The sequence below is a fragment of the Podarcis filfolensis genome, assembly GCF_964270895.1.
Source record: "Podarcis filfolensis genome assembly, chromosome: 8".
NCBI classification, from domain to species: domain Eukaryota; kingdom Metazoa; phylum Chordata; class Lepidosauria; order Squamata; family Lacertidae; genus Podarcis; species Podarcis filfolensis.
The window spans coordinates 38379940-38396790 of record NC_139611.1 but is presented as its reverse complement, the minus strand read 5'-3'; the positions used below and the strand labels follow the sequence as shown (position 1 = coordinate 38396790).

Below are 16851 nucleotides of genomic sequence, written 5' to 3'. Positions count from 1 at the left end.
TATTCCCCTTTCAGAGCTACAATCTGCCGAGTGGTTTAACAATCAATCCCTTTTAACAAGGAACTCTGGCAATCTTAGCTCTGTGAGGGGTATTTTAACAGCTCTCAGCACCCTTAATGAGCTACAACTCCCAGAATTCTTTGTATCATAGTGCTTTAAATGCCTGGTGTGAATCTGGTCTGTTGCACCTATTGTAAAAATGTCTATGGAGTTTTTTAGAGTGACATAACACACAGAAAAACAGACAGGTTGATGATTTCCAACCATCAACACCACACCATGTGTAATTAGAATGCTGGACTTGGATGGAAGAGACACGCAGGTTCAAATGCACTCTCAGCCTTATGATGTTCATAGGGTAATCCTGGGACAGGTACTCCAATTTCTCTGAGTCTAAGCACCTTCACAGGCTTCTTGTGAGAGTAAAACTGGGTGAGTGAATGAGGGAGAGAGAGTGGGATAAAAATGTAATGTGTACTGACTGATCGCAACTTGATTCCAGTGGCGTATCATTATTCTTTTTCTTTTTAAAAAAATAATCACAGATAACAAAAAACAAGTTGCTTGCTTTTACCTGGTTTTTCAGAGCACATTTGACTGCCATCCATTTCTGCTCTGAGCTAAATGGGATCTCCTTCTTCCTTATATAGATGTCTTTTATATCACTCAGTTCCATCTAAAAAAGGGGGGGGGGCGTGGAGAGAGAGGACCAGTGCTTTAGCACTTAATAATTCTATACATACATGAGCAGTAGAGCTCAAAAGGAATGACTACCATTCAATTTGAAATCTGACAGGTTTTCATATGCTGAACGTTAATGACAAAATGCTTGTTGAAACCCTGAAGGGCTGCTGCCAGTCAGTGCAGACAATACTGAGCTAGATGGGGGCAATGGTTTTACTTGGTTTAAGGCAGTATCTTGGGCTTCCAATTTCTGATGTTTTTGAAGTGTGACTCAGGCAATATTTAAATACAGTTGCATGCTTCCCATTTGCCACATGGTAAGAAGTTCTCAGGACATTATGACCTGTTTTGCCACTTTCCTTTCCAGAGAGGGGTCAGTGGAAGCTTTTGGTGATCTTGCAATATTTGCTTTATTACAAATGAACAGGGGATGGCAAACATTTGACCCTCAACAACAGCTGTGTTCTACTTCCACTGTTGGAGGCATCAACCCCAGGTTCTGGGAATCGTAAGTGGAGAAAGCTGCTGTTGCGATCAGTCCCTGCTTGCAGGCTTCCCATACAAATCTGGTTGGCCCAGACTGAGCCAAGGGGCAGACCTAGAGGCTTGGGGCAACCTCACCCATGGGACGGAGGTATCCTCCCCATCTGTTTCCTTCAAAACACTCTAGAGGGATCTCCAGCTTTCAAGAGACCATTTCCTATCCCCTTGATTGAACCATCACTCAGAGGTGTAGCTAGGGGAGGCGGGGGGCACTGGACGCCACACACTGCAGGGCCTGCAGGGTACCCGAGTCGTGTCTGTCCTGGGAGTGAAGCAGTGGCTTGGGTGCCTACAGGCTCTGTGCTGCCCGAAACAGCAGAGTGGGGTTTGCATCTGCCTGCCGCCGCCCCCTCAGCCCCCTACAGCTGAGGGGGAGGTGGCAGCGAGGCTCCATGCAGCACACCCTGCTCCGGCTTGCTCCGTCCCATGGGCAGTTCACCCCACCTCTGGGTGCAGGGCATGCACGCCACCCCAGGCGCCTGAGCAGCTAGCTACACCACTGCCGCCACCAACCATCCCAGGCTATCAGTCACTCTTCCACTTAACAAAGGAGTGTCCCTAAGGATACCAGCTTGCCCAATGCAACACCTATATCAAGGAGAGGAAGGGAAACCATTTTTACTGTGCGACATGGTCCAAGGAGGTGGTTAGAATACTGTATTTTTCTGTCTATAAGACGGCCCCATGTATAAGACGCCCCCTATTTTGGGGGATGCAGGTGGCGTTGTGGTCTAAACCACAGAGCCTAGGGCTTGCCGATCGGAAGGTTGGCGATTTGAATCCCCGTAATGGGGTGAGCTCCCATTGCTCGGTCCCTGCTCCTGCCAACCTAGCAGCTTGAAAGCACAGCAAAGTGCAAGTAAATAGGTACCGCTCCAGAAGGAAGGTAAACGGCGTTTCCATGCACTGCTCTGGTTCACCAAAAGCAGCTTAGTCATGCTGGCCACATGACCCGGAAAAACTGTCTGAGGACATACGTCGGCTCCCTCGGCCAGTAAAGCGAGATGAGCGCTGCAACCCCAGAGTCATCCGTGACTAGATGTAACTGTCAGGGGTCACTTTACCTTTTATTTTGAGGGACTCAGATTGAATAAAATGGGGAGAGATGGCTGAGAGTATAAGATGCCCCCTAATTTTTGACATTATTTTTTAGGGAAAAAAACCTAGTCTTATACACGGAAAAATACAGTAAATATTTCCACTGGGCACATTTCCTTACACTTATTGAGTTTTCAGGATCACTGCCAAGATCACCAAGTCAGGTTGCTCTCTGGCTGCCTTGGGTTTACAATACTATAATTCTGCTTCAATTCTGCTGTTGATAAATGGGCAGATCAGCTGAATGCTAAATTCTCTCTCTCATTTTTGGCAACCATGGTGAGATACCTTACCAGATCAGTTGAAGACTAAATCCTACCTTCATTTTTTGGCAACCTTGCTAAGCCATTACAAATTAAACAGAGCCGATTAAATCTAAAACTTAATAAGCGCCCGGGGCTTGCAACAGCCACCCTACCTTCATTGCCAGGGCTATCAGGGCCCCTTCAGTCGGCTGCCCCATCACAGTCGTCTTCCTGATGATTGCATTGTTGGCAACACAGCCAGCCTGAAAGAGATTTGCTTCTTTGTGACATTTGTTGGGGAAATGAATCAAATGACGGTTATGCTTAAGCCCTGGGCTCAAAGATTGCTCAGCTGCAAGTGTGATGAGTTTGGGGGGCTGGGTTGAGTAGGCTGCATGCAGAGACACTTCTAACCTCTGGCTCCAGCAAGTGTTGTAAGGCAGGCTGATAGCCTGCCTGGGTGATGGGCCATTAAGGGAACAAAGGAAGTGGATCTGTGTGAGATAGTAATGGGTGCCCCCCCCCCATTCGTGGATAGTTAGAAAGACAAAGATAGAGTTGAGAGAGCAGAGAGTTTGGAGTGATGTGAGCTAGAAGAAAAGCTGGAGAGAGGGAAAGAGAGATTCTGTTCGAATCTAAGACACTGGCTAAGGGAGGAAGCAAGGCCCTCTTGGGGTGTTAATGCTATGAACCCCTCCAGCATGCACTCAGGTTGTATATATGTACAAATAATCCACATATAATAAAGACACCCCGGTCTCCACTATGCCTCATTCCAAAAGAAACACAAACCCTGGATAAGCACCTGGAACTCCCACAATCTCTCATCGCTCGGAGATTGGGGTGGCGTGCAACACAAGCTAGGATTGGTTTGAAGTCTGTGGTGCCATCTTTTGGCCAGGGTAGGAAACCTTTGGACCTTGGCTTAAATTCCAAAGTCCTCTGCAAGTGATCAGGTTAGACATCTGCCAAGAGTGAGCTGTCTGTTCTGTATCAGCTCAGTGGGTAGGGAGAGAAAGGGGAGTCAGAGAGAGAGAGAGAGAGAGAAGGGATGGTCCTACCTACTTTGAGTCCCACCTACCACCCCAGTTACTGCTGAGGCACGATTGCCCTTAGCAGTCAAAAGGTTGCCCACCCCTGTTCCATCAACACCGTAAGTCCTTTCACATTGGTTGTTTAGCCCATCATGTCTACTCTGCTCCTCCTATGAAATAATAATAACCCCGGCAAATAACTTACCTCCACTAATTTCCCCACAGAGATGTTTGAAAATTCTTTGATGACTTCTCTGGAGGGTAAGAGACACACATCTCCTTCTCTGTTGTACCCAACCCCGCTCACCTGGAAGAACAGAAGACACCTGCAGAGGAGACCCAACTCTATGGCCAGCTGACATTATTTAATGTCGGAAAGAGGAGGGTACATTTGGAGACATGGATATCTTAAGGAAAGCGGGCAGAAATACTGGCATTTATGGATTGAAGTTAATTGGCAAAGTGAATCAGTAGCCCACTGGAAGTGAAATTATGGGTTTAGGAGTGATAATAAGGGAGAGGGTTTTTGTTCCAGTTTTGGGCTCCCCATCTATGGAATACTTTCCTTATCAAGGCCCATCTGGTACTGACATTAACATCCTTTGGGTGCCATTTTAAGGCATGATTCTTCCCTCAAGCATTTGAGAGTAGATTATTATGATGATGCTCATTGCTCTTTCTGTGTTACATTTTTTTGGTGGGGGGGCATTGTTGCTTTATTATTAACCTTGACGGTTGTTTAAAATCATATATGTCAGTTACTAGAGAAGTTTTGAACTAGGCAACAAATAAATCAGATTAATATTCATTTTATTTATTTTATATTCTGCCTCTCTCCTCATGCGGGACCCAAGACATTTCACAGCATAAATCATAGGCAACTGAAAACACATGACAAATGAAAGTATTTTCTTAAAAAAAGCAACCAAAAACAAATAAGTAACCCTACTTAAAACAGCACTGAAAGCATTTAAAAGCACATCGCTACCCTTGTCATCTTATAAAATGACAAGATCAGAGTGCTATCAACCAAGGAGGCTTATAGGTTCAGAGTTGTCTTGTATTACATCTGACAACTTTGTCCAAACCGCTGACTGTACCTCTGCCTTGAATCCATCTGAGGTGACAAGCTGAGTGACAGTCATTTCATTGGCTGTCAAGGTCCCGGTCTTATCAGAGCAGATAACATTGCAACAGCCTGAGGAGAAGAGAGGATTTGTCAGAACAGAGGTTGCGCTCACAGGCATGTGTGTGTGTGCATGCTGCTAAGCATTCACATGTGCTGGATAAGAACCTAAGAAGAGACCTGCTGGATTAGACCAAAGGCCAATCTACTCCAACAGCAGATGACCATGGGAAGCCTACAAGCAGGATCTCAGTGCCACAACACCCCCTGCACCCGTGATTCCCTGAAAACTGGAATCTAGAGCATATACTGTTTCCAACAGTGGAGGTAGAACCACCATGCTTAGTAGCCATTGGTAGCCTTATCCTCCATGAAATTATCTAATGCTCTTCCAAAGCCATCCAAACTGATGGCCACCACTGCCCTTTATGGGACTGAATTCCACAGTTTAACTATGTGCTGTGTGCAGAAGCATTTTCTTTTGTCTGCTCCGAATATTCCAACATTTAGCTGCATTAGAATACCTAACATTCTAGTATTATGAGAGAGGGAAATGCCTCCCTCACATTAAATGAACGGGTAGAAACGATGACAGTGGAATCAGCCACAGAGTTAGCAAATCCAGTTTTGCTAACACCCACCCCATTACCCGCCTTGATGCGCACGCTGCTCTTACCTAGAGTTTCTACAATTGGCAGCTTCTTCACAATGACTCGTTTCTTGGCCATCCTCAAGACGCCCAGGACTAAGGTCACCGTGACCACGATGGGGAGGCCCTCTGGGATTGCAGCCACCGCTAAGCTGCACACACAGAATCATTTACCACTGGTGTTACACACCACCATCCTCACTAACTCCTGTAAGGAAGTATATGCAAGCATCAACTTGCTCCAGGGCCCTGATGCTGAAACACATTAAGACCTGCCTTTTCATGGGCCCTGGATGCCTCTTTCAGCACTTGAGCTTCAGGCTCAATTGCAGGAAGGACAGTGAAGCATCTGCAGAACGCTCCACGTCCAGTCCCTGGCATCCCCAAGTAAGGCTGGGAGAGGCCCCTGTCTGACACCCTGGAGAGCCACTGCCAGTCAGTGTGGACAGTACACTGAGCTCAATGGAGCAATCATCTGACTCCACATGGAAGGCTGCTTCCTTTGTTCCTATGCCCAGTGGAGCTTTGCAGACGTCCATCGGAGGCAGGGTTGTTTGCAATCTGGTGCCAGCTTTGCAAAATGCAGAATGCAAAGCCTCATTTGGGCTTAACCAACTGGTCCAATTTCTTTGTATGTTGACTCTGAAGTACTCTCTCTTTTTCTGCCCTAAATCTCTGGCCAATTCATTGTATTGTATGATTCTGAGCTTTTTTATATATAACAGAGGAAGGAAATGTTTTCCACCATAGGGGTGGGGGACTTTCCCCCTGCCCCACCCAAGGGCCACATTCATTTGGGAGAAAATAGTCAGAACTTTATATCAGTGGGACATGCACAACCCATTCTCTCTCTCATCCTCTCTCTCTTTCTCTCACACTCACTCAGTACACTTTGCTTTGCCTGCTATGGCAATTGCAAACAGAGCAAGTGAGACATCAGTCAGTCAGTGCAGAGGGTCTGGATTCCAGGGTCTAGTCAGTCAGATTTGGCTCACAAGCTGGAGGTTCCCCATCCCTGGTCTAGTATGAAAATACTTTTCTGCCTGCCATAAAAACACAGAAGTGTAGGGGCCAGATGGTCTGTTGGTGGAGAGCTCTGCAGCCTGTGTGCCACCACTGACAAAGCCCTGATCTATGCTTCAGGCGCAAATATCACTGAACAAGAGAATACAGAGCAAGGCAACATTCATAGCCCTTAAGGGACACAGGGACTGTGCAGGAAAAGAAGACAACTCTGGCTGGTCCACTTTAGTGTTACTTTTATTCCACAGTGTCTGCCCTCCATTGACACTTGCCTGCCTTTTTTCTGTACCTAGTCTAAACCTTTTCCCTTCCAAGTCCTCAACCATTTCTCTTTATCTGTAGCGACTTTGCCACACATTGCTTTTATCGTGCCGCTGGGCAGTAATACGAACATTACAATCCTCTGATGCCAAGGGATCCCTTTTCCAGATACGTGAACAGATGGCACATGTCATTTGATAGGAAGGCGGCCTGCCATGCAAACTATAAGGATGTACAATGCCAGCCTTCAAACAACAAGGGAGATATGGCCAGCAAGGTTAATATTTGTACAGAGAGAAGCAAATGTTTCATGGCAGGTATATTGGTGGGGAAGGGTGGGGATGCTGTGTCCACCCATCCCGTCATCAGCACATGCCCAAGTGCTTATGAAAATCACCAGCTACAGGTATTAAACTCTTGGGTTCTGATGCTACCGTTTGTCCTGCTTGAAGAGCTATCTCTCCACTGCAGCTGACAAAAATGGTTGCACCAGATTCTGATAGTTCAATCACCCTGTTGGGGAGTTTCCAAAGCATTATGTGGAATGGATTTTTTTTTTTTTTTAGGGCAGTGGCAGTGGCGAAGCTGCATGCTCCGACACCAGGGGTGGAGAAGAGGCAGGGGCGTGGCTGGCGCACATCCCGGGGGCGTGGCGCGTATCCCAAGGGTGTGGCGCACGTCCTGGGGGCATGGCACACTGCCCGTGGGGGCCTGGTGCCTGGCGCAGTGGGAGGGTGCGCAGCATGTGTCAGGGGGTGTGTGGCCATGATGGTACCCCCCTCCCCAGTGGGGCTAGGGACAGTGCACTACCCTGCCCCCCCTTTCCTCCGCCAGTGGGCAGTGGGGAGATTTGCTGTTCAGAGTTTGAGGCTTCCTCCATGCAGATCAGGGGCCTTCCTGCTGGCCTACAGCCCCTCAACACCCTTGTTCAGAGGCCTGAGCAGCTAGAAGATGGGCTCTTTGGGTTTCTAGATTGGCTGTCTTATGGGGCTGGCCTGTCCATGTGACAGATTGAAGCAGCCACCTCAGGTGGCAGAATTTAAGGGGTAGGGAATGGGGCAATGCCCCCTCCACAGTTTGAGTCCTCACATGTTCTCCTAAACACCTGGAGAGGGCTCTGATTACAAACTAATCTCTTTCCAGAATCCACCACTGTTTGTACAACCTAATCAAACGTAATCAAAAGTCATTTAAATAAAGAAATATAGTGTGTCTGTCTGTCTGTCTGTCCGTCTATCTATCTATCACAGTGTTTGGGGACCTTTTTCAGCTGAAGGGCCAAATTCCATTCTGGGCAACTTTCCGTGGGCCATATGCAAGGGACAAGCAGGGCCAGAAGGAAATGCAGGTGGAGAAATGAATGTAATTTCTAGGGTAGTTTCTACACTCATCCCTCTCTATCCTCCAGCCAGAGAAGCAAGAGGCCTACTTCAAGGGCACATTCTAGCCAGGCAAAAACTCTCAAGGAGGGTGTGAAGCAGGGCCAAGGAGGGATCATTGAGCCAGATAGCAAAGCCTGCAGAGCCACAATTGGCCCCCAGATCCTAAGGTTTCCCACCCCGTTCAATCTAGAGATAGGCAGGAAATATACACACAGAATGTTTTTGATCAGCATGTTTGCATTCTACTCTGTTCTTCTACTGTGACAATAAAATGTCCTTCCAGCTCTTACCTCACTCCAATGGTGAACATGCCAAGAAGATGCTTCCCCTGCAGCCAGCCAATCAGCATAAGTAAACCTTGCAGGAGAGGGGAGAGGAAAGAACAGAAGCTATCTTGATGGCACCACAGGCATGTTCAGGTACATACGTGAACATGAAAATACTCAAAGTATGCACAAGGAGAAGGGTACAAACTAAGTTCAATGTGGTGTAGTGGTTAGAGAAGGGTTTCCCAAACTTGGGTCTCCAGCTGTTTTAGGACTACAGTTCCCATCATCCCTGACTACTGGTCATGCTAGATGGGAGTTGTAGTCCAAAAACAGCTGGAGACCAAAGTTTGGGAAACCCTGGGTTAGTGTGTTGGGACCTCAGGTCAGTCACATTTGCTCAGCCTAACTCTAGGCTTCTACTGTACAAATCTATACTCTAGGAATGGGTGAAACTGTCCATTTTGTTTTTTCTCATTTTTTCAGCCTTAATTTTGGTTCTCCACATTTCTGCACCAGTTTGGGGCTTCTTTGTTTCTAAAGTCCTCAGCACTGTGGCGCAAATCTCTTTTCACGTACACATTTTAAAATGCAATTTTGCCTAAGGTACGGTATGTATTTTTGCAAGCAATTTCACCGAAATAATAATTTAAAAACCAGGTTATTTCACCATCATATGGATAATTTGCCCTCGAACCTGCATTTTTGTACACATGACTTGGCTAGAGAACTGCACTGCAAAATTCAGAGAGCTGTGAATTTTGGAGGGCAGCTGTGTTTCAGTTCGCATGTTGCACAGATTAAGTAACTTTGCCTTGAAATCTGATCTGAGCCAAATTTCTTCCCTGTCCCTGCTACACACATAGCGAGTCTCTCCCAAAATGATGTTCCTTCTGATAAGCAGGAGCTAGTTCTTAAAACAGGCAGTAGGGCATTAAGGGGGGGGGAATAAAGTATTTCGCAAAACTCACCAATGATGCCAAATGAAATGAGAGTAAGCTGTTTCCCCAGTTTGTCCATGTTTTTCTGTAGTGGAGTCTTGGGGGTCTTGATGCATTAATTGACAGCAAAGGGAAGAAAGAAAAACCCTCTTGAAATAGAACCCTCTGGATGTTCCCCTACTAAGAACTTGGTCCACTTTCCCTCGGACCCCTTCTCACCTCTTCTTCTTGCATCATTTTGAATACCTCCCCAAACTGTGAGTTTTCACCTGTTCCAATGACAATGCCCTGAACAAGCAGAAGAATGCAAAGAATAAGTTGCCTTTTTTCTTAGATTTTGATGGTATTCCCCAGAGTTGAAAAACTTTCCCCTGAATGACAGCTGGAGACACAACGACCTGGTTTGTACATAATGCCAAGCCACGATTTATGTTAACCACAGTCAATAAACCATAGTTAAAGCTTGGTTTACTACACACACACACACACACACACACACACACCTCTTTCGCATTACAAGAGATGCAAAGTCAGGAAGATGATCTGTAGCTTTCGAGTGATGATAGCTCCTTAATAGTTAAAGAGGAAGTCTGGGTTAGGAAGTCCCTATTTCCCTCACAGAACTGCTATTTTCCAGAGTTCCTTGCGAAGAGGGCTTGTAGTTCTGTAGGGGTGGGGAATAGGGGATCTCCAAACAACTCTCAGCATCATTAACAAACTGCAGCTCCTCTTTGTGTGAAGCCACGATTGTTTAAAGTGGTATCATATCGCTTTAAATGTATGGTATGAATGTGGCCCTAAACAGCTCCACAAAGCTGATATTAGCCATATAGGCAAACAGCCAATCCCTAATGGGCTACTTTGACAGGTGGGCCAGTATTCTCATGTCACATGACTTCCTTTGTTGTGGGCACGACTTGAATTTGTTGTTTTTGTGTGTGCGCCTTTGCAAAGTGCCGGATTGTAACTGCATGGAAAAAATCAGGAGCACACAGGTTTAGATTTGCTGCTGCCAGTACATACAACAAGCTTATGAATAATTGCCTAATGATGGGCTACTTACAGCTAGCGAAAGGAGGTTATTTACCACTCACTTTGCCTTTGCCGTATCGTACTAGAGTTCCCATGAATGCGACATTGGTGAGGGTCATCAGGTCTCCAGCTTCTGCTAAGATGCCATCATTCTTGCTGCAGGGCTCTGCTTCCCCCGTGAAACTGGATTCGTCCACTAAGAGATCTGTAACCTGACAAAACAGTGGATAAATGGAATCCCATTAATTCCATCCCTTTCCTGTTTTGGTGCTACACTCCCATTCCTCATTCATTAAGGTTTAACTTGGAGATTTGATACAGTTAATTCTGGAACTGGAGCATGTGCAGATTGGCACAGTTTTCAGTTATTTTTGCATATCCACCCCCCCTGCAAGCATCAGTAGAATGCTGCCCCCCGAAAAGCAGTCACGTGATTCCATACTACAAAAACATGCCGCAAAAATTGTCTTGATGTCATCAAACACACAATTACATCTTTTTCATCGAGTTTTCTCAACACACCTAATGAGCATCCTTAAGCGGGGGGGGGGGGGGGAGGGCTTTGCCTAGCACAGAGCAAGTACCCGGTGAGATTCTCTGCGGAGAGCATTCTGCAATCTGAGTCCCACCACCAAGAAGGCCCTGTCTCTGGTTGCCAGTTACTGCACCTCCAATGACAGGGTCAAGCAGAGAAGGGCTATGGGAACTGCCCAAAGTGTACGGGCAGGTATGAGTGGAAATGGGTGGGTTTTGCGAGGGTCCATGCACTTATCCTCTGTCAAAGCTTCAGAAGCATAAAAACTGAATCAGGAGATGGCTTGTTGAATTTTACACTGAGTTTTGTAACGGGAGCACCCAGTTATGGAATGCACATGGTACTGTTCCATCATCCATCTCTTACCTCTACAAGTCTGACGTCTGCAGGAACCCTGTCTCCCATAGAAAGGCACACAATGTCTCCGGGAACAAGCTCTCGAGCAAGAAGATGCTGCAGTTTCCCCTCTCTCATGCTAGTATCCCCCCACAAAGAGATAAACAGAAAGAAATGGCACCGTATAAGCAAAGCAGAGCTGCCAAAAGGGTTGTGGGGAAGATGCATTGTGGTGGCCAGGGATGTCAGACCACTCCAATGGCAACAGAAGAGGAAGCAGAAATTGCTACCGTTTGTATGTTTGTCTGTAGTCAGGAACAGAAATCAGTCAAGTAAGTTGCTTTTAAGTTCACAAACAACATGTAACTAATGATGTTTTTAAACATTGCTTTGGAGTTGACATTGAAATGAATATAAGTTACGTATGTAATGCAACAACTTACATAACTTATGTAACTTATGTTAAATAGTGGACAATGAGACAGATAACATAGTATATTGTGTTGCTGTTTTTAGAAATTGCAAATATGTTTCTATTGTTCTTAGAGTTTGCTGAAATGATTTCATTGTGTTTAAAACTTGTCTTTTTGTGTTTTATTCTGTTTTTTATCTAGTAGGCCACTTTGATGGCTTTAGGCTATGAAGTGGGTCTACAAATTTATTTAACATCATCATCAGCATATTATTATTATTATTAAGGTAAAGGTAAAGGTAAAGGTACCCCTGCCCGAAGGCCAGTCGTGACCGACTCTAGGGTTGTGCGCTCATCTCACTTAAGAGGCCGGGAGCTGGCGCCGTCCGAAGACACTTCCGGGTCACGTGGCCAGCGTGACGAAGCTGCACTGGTGAGCCAGCACAGCACACGGAAACGCCGTTTACCTTCCCGCTATAAAGCGGTACCTATTTATCTACTTGCACTTAGGGGTGCTTTCGAACTGCTAGGTGGGCAGGAGCTGGGACCGAACGACGGGAGCTCACCCCTCCGTGGGGATTCGAACCACCGACCTTACGATCGGCAAGTCGTAGGCACTGAGGTTTTACCCACAGCGCCACCATTTAAAAACAATTCCACATACAAAAACAGTTAAAAATAGTTCCAATACAGTTGCAGACTGTTTGGATCTGTTAAAGCATTTGTTGCTCCACCCACTTTTGCTTTTGGCCCCACCCACCCAAGAAGTTTGCTGAGGCAGCCCCTGGGTTGAAAAAGCTTTCCCTGCCACTGTGTTAAAATCACGTTTGGTGACTTGGAGCGCAACATCATACCAAAAGCACTTGCCTTTCTTTCTACAAGGTGTCCCTGGGTGTGGAAGGAACAAGGGGAAGTGGGGGAAATGATCAAAGCGTTCTCTGACCTTGAAAGACAAATAGGCCACCTCTCTGGACATAATAATTAAAATCATAAAAGGTATTACATATTTGCTTTGGCAAGGCTGGAACAGGTATTTGTCCTTCTGGTGAAGAAGGAAATGAACATCAGTCCCAGAACTGAACATTTCAACACACACAGTTCAGGTTGGTAAAATAAAGCATAAGTGACCAGTAGGCAAATAAAGGATATTTTAATCATTTGTAAATACACGGGTTTACCCTGAGCAAGCGTGTGCACGCACACGGACACACACACACACACACACACACACACACACACACACACACGTCCTCTTAAGCCCTGATATGCTGTTCTATAGTAAAAGGTAAAGGGACCCCTGACCATTAGGTCCAGTCGTGACCGACTCTGGGGTTGTGGCGCTCATCTCTCTTTATTAGCCGAGGGAGCCGGCGTACAGCTTCCGGGTCATGTGGCCAGCATGACTAAGATGCTTCTGGAGAACCAGAGCAGCGCACGGAAACGCCGTTTACCTTCCCGCTGAAGCGGTACCTATTAATCTACTTGCACTTTGACGTGCTTTCGAACTGCTAGGTTGGCAGGAGGCTGTTCTATAGTAGGGAGGCTAAACTGCACAGTTGTGAATGGGAAGTGTGAGTATCAGTTCCAGGTTGTGGGGGGCAGGGAACTAGGGCAGAGGTAGGGGTTCTCCTGCCACCCTTCCAACTGTAACCATCGCCCCTCAAATGCACACAAGCATTTTGTGCCTCCATACATGCACAAAGAAGGCATCTGGCAGGCACTACACCAAAGGGTTAAGGTGTGTGGATGCTTTACAAGGCTTACCAGTTACACTCTGGCGGGACTAACTTGTTGAGTTCCTCCAGAGATTTCTCAGAGCGGTGCTCCTGCAAGAAAAGAAGCACATTGCTGTCAGGGCATGTTTTTTGTCTGAATGGGTGAGAACCCACAATGGTCAGTTACCAGAAAATGTTGTACCTGGATGAAGGCCACAGTCACCACGATGATGACAGCCTAAAAATAAAATAAAAATGGGGGTGGATCAACAAAGACAGTAGAACGTCACTTGCCAGTGGAGACTGGATATTTATTTCAGGCTTACATGGAAACTAGACAAATGGAAAACAAACAAATAAAAATGTGAAACTTGAGCAGAATTACTAAGATTTTAAGGGAAATAACTGTCTTTGTGTGCTTGAGAGAAAGAGACTGTGTTTATTAAGGGTGGACGTTTGGAGGGGGATTGCAGCCCCCACAGTCTTCCACTGGGACCCTTCACCCCCAAAAGGTACCCCACCCCTCACCTAGAGAAATCAGTTGATGAATGGTTCTCTTCACCCCCTAGAAGCCTGACCCCCCCTTTCTTCTCCCCATTCAGTACAGTTGAAAATAGTCCCTTGGTTCTGATGTCTCCAAGAATGAGGACTCCAAAGAAAACAGATCACGTACCATTGCAATACTCACGGCATCTTCGTATTCTTTAGTGACCACACTTACTAAAGCAGAGGCCAGCAGCAAAAGGATCAGGGGGTTCTTAAACTAAAAGGAAAGAAGAAGGAAAAATTCCCTTGACTGAAGTAGGGTTTGTTTGTTTTTTGCCATTCACAGTGGGAGTAAAGTTGTCACACAATTCATGCCCAGAACTAATAATCTCTGCTTGATCCAGGCAGTTTCACTTTATGCTTGAGTAAGGAACCTCAAGCCTGGGGTGAAATAGGGCTCTCCAATTCTCTCTATCTGGCCCTCAGAACTCTCCACAGGCCACACCCCTCACTGCACTGGCTTTGCACCCTCCTGGAATGCTTTTGACTGACTAGAATGACCCCATTGAACTCAGATAATGCTTCTTCCTTGTCTGTATGAAGAATAGAGGGGGATACATACCTGTGAATAGAATCTAGCCTATAATACAAAGGTAAACATTTCAATTTTTTTTTGCTCCACCCACTTGTGCCACTGGCCCCGCCCACCACTGCTCTGCAGCTCCTGGAAGAGAATGCAGACCTCAGGCTGAAAAGGCTTTGTTGTCCCTGCCCTAGAGACACTTTCTGATCACTGGCATGTCCCCAGACCATCAAAGGTGAAGGGCACTGACTTGTGGGTCAGGGAACGGTGCCTGGATGCACGAAACAGCAGCTGGCGGGTGGCTAGGGTAGAGCTCAGTGAATGGGGAGTGTAGCTAAGCTCCATCACTCTCCTGGGCTGGGAGGCCAGCAGGAGGGGGCGCCAGAGCCAAAGACAGGCAGAGCCAACTAATTCCAGCTTTGTCCCCATCTCCTCCCTGTTAAGTTCTTTTATGGCAATACTGAGATTAAAGAGAAGGAGTCCAATAGGCAGCAACCTGGACTGGCTGTAAGTCAGGAGGCAGGCAAGTGGAAGCTGGCTGAAGGCAGGCCAAGGCTGGTGGGGCGGTGTCCAGAGTGCCTTAATGGACCAGCCTCCGCTGAACTGCATGCTACATTAATCATGGAAGGTCTTGAAGAAAGTGTCAATCAAACGTCTGGGCTGGTTAGATTAGCATCTTGCACTATTTGAAGGGAACTTGAGCAGGAAAATGTCCTAGCAATTGTGTATGTGTATACACACCCATTCCTATGCCAGATGTACATATTTGTTTTAAATTGAACGTTATTACTCAACATAATCCTGGAGAAAGAGACAGGGTACATACACCCCACTATCCAATGATCCACAAAACCCTTTGCCACTAGCATTCCTGTTCTTTACCTGGTCTAGATATTTCTTCCACACTGGCTGCGTATTATCTATTACAAATTCATTCCAGCCATGCTTGATCCTTCGGTGCAGCACTGACACTTCAGACAGTCCCTTCTGTATATCAACCTGAAGAGACAACAGTGTATTTAAAAAAAACAGCATAAAGCAGGGGGTGGGAAATCTTTTTAAAGTTCCCTCAGGTAATATGTTGGGGAGTGCATGATGGCGGTGGGTGGGGCACCCTCTTTCTCCCTTCTTCCTCTGCCAACCACTTTCTGTCCCTTTCTCTCCAAGGTTTCACACACAAACACACACCCCTCAGCACTCTTTAGGTTCCCTCAGAAACACATCTGCTCCATAACTAGGAAGCCCCTTACCGCTGGGAGTTGATGGGTTCATAATACCACCATAATCTACCCATTTAGGGACTTGATTGTGTGGCTGGTAGGGAAGGAGAGAGCTAACAAATGTCACCTTGAACTCCTTGAAGGACAGGTGAGATATAAATGTAATATTCTACTATATATTTTGGAAAGTGGTCTGTCTGTATATCCGTCTGCCTGCTCTGTAGGTTTGTTCACCTCTCAAAGATGTTGTCGCCAATTTCAATACAAGGGTTCCTGACGTGGAGGCGGCAGTCATTGTTGACGTTTGGCTGCTGGCCGCCATTTTGAATCAAGATGGCAGACTGCAACAGGACTTTGCCCAGTTTTGGAGTGATTGGGTCCAAGCTCACAACTGACACTATATTTGCTGATTTCTACATATTCCCTGATAGCACTGGGTGCTCCCCACTAGTAAATAACAACAACTCCATTGACTTTTCCTAGTTAATTCATGCCGATTGTAAAAATAAATAAATGGGGCCAATGACTCCCATGCAACCCCCTCCTGCAGAAACTGTCACCTGTCTGGATGCTCTGATGTAGTTGAAACAGCAAAGGCTTGTCAGATGTCTTTTGCTGACACAGTTACCCTGAGCAGTTAAGTATGTTTGCCGACACTCTCTAACCTCATCACAGCTTTTCCAATGGCAGGCAGCATTGTGAAAATATTGTGAATATTAGATCATTTCAGGAGCACATGTCAAGACAAGAGACAAGAAGATGACTCTAACCTGCACCTCTTTCTTCTGAAGTGTTTCTCAAAAGTCTCTGTTGTGGTTTTATGGCTCTTACCTGTAACATTTTTGCCAGCTCGTCTGCATGGCGTTTGCAAGCCTCTTTGGGAGAGAGGGCCGTAACCTCTTTCTCTTCTTCCACTGACTTCAGTTCAGATTCTTCTTCAGGCTACATAATGCAAATAAAATGTTGGGTGGTGAAGAAAGAGGAAGAGACGAGACTGTCTACAACCATTTTAAGCAGAAATTTAAGTGGAGGGATGGTGGAAAACGGGCTCAGGCCTGGTTCACACATATGTGCCTTATTGACTGGAACATCAAGTGATCCCTGGCATGTCTAAGGCTCTTCCTTCCATGCTGCTTGCTGGAAGTGCAACAGCAGGGATCATCCAGTTTGTAACTTAATAGTTAATTCTGTTAGTGTTAAAGGCCACTAGCTAAGAGGCAGGTTGGTGGAAGTATTGCTTAGCAACTTGACAGAGTGCCATGATGTTTGCTGAGGTAGCA

The 16851-nt window shown here is 46.2% G+C and overlaps 1 protein-coding gene across 1 annotated transcript in view; it reads right to left on the bottom strand.

Annotated features, from left to right (window-relative positions):
* ATP2C2 (ATPase secretory pathway Ca2+ transporting 2) overlaps positions 1-16851 on the bottom strand; it is a 42620-nt gene that overhangs the window by 11538 nt on the left and 14231 nt on the right. The window contains exons 2-16 of the mRNA XM_083626239.1: positions 16403-16513; positions 15234-15350; positions 13956-14045; positions 13485-13520; positions 13332-13393; positions 11186-11294; positions 10347-10496; positions 9472-9540; positions 9283-9358; positions 8336-8402; positions 5407-5531; positions 4705-4802; positions 3810-3911; positions 2744-2833; positions 575-676 (exon numbers count right to left, since the gene is read on the bottom strand). Coding sequence (XP_083482365.1) covers positions 575-676; positions 2744-2833; positions 3810-3911; positions 4705-4802; positions 5407-5531; positions 8336-8402; positions 9283-9358; positions 9472-9540; positions 10347-10496; positions 11186-11294; positions 13332-13393; positions 13485-13520; positions 13956-14045; positions 15234-15350; positions 16403-16513 — 1404 coding nt within the window. The remainder of the gene's footprint in view (positions 1-574; positions 677-2743; positions 2834-3809; positions 3912-4704; positions 4803-5406; positions 5532-8335; positions 8403-9282; positions 9359-9471; positions 9541-10346; positions 10497-11185; positions 11295-13331; positions 13394-13484; positions 13521-13955; positions 14046-15233; positions 15351-16402; positions 16514-16851) is intronic.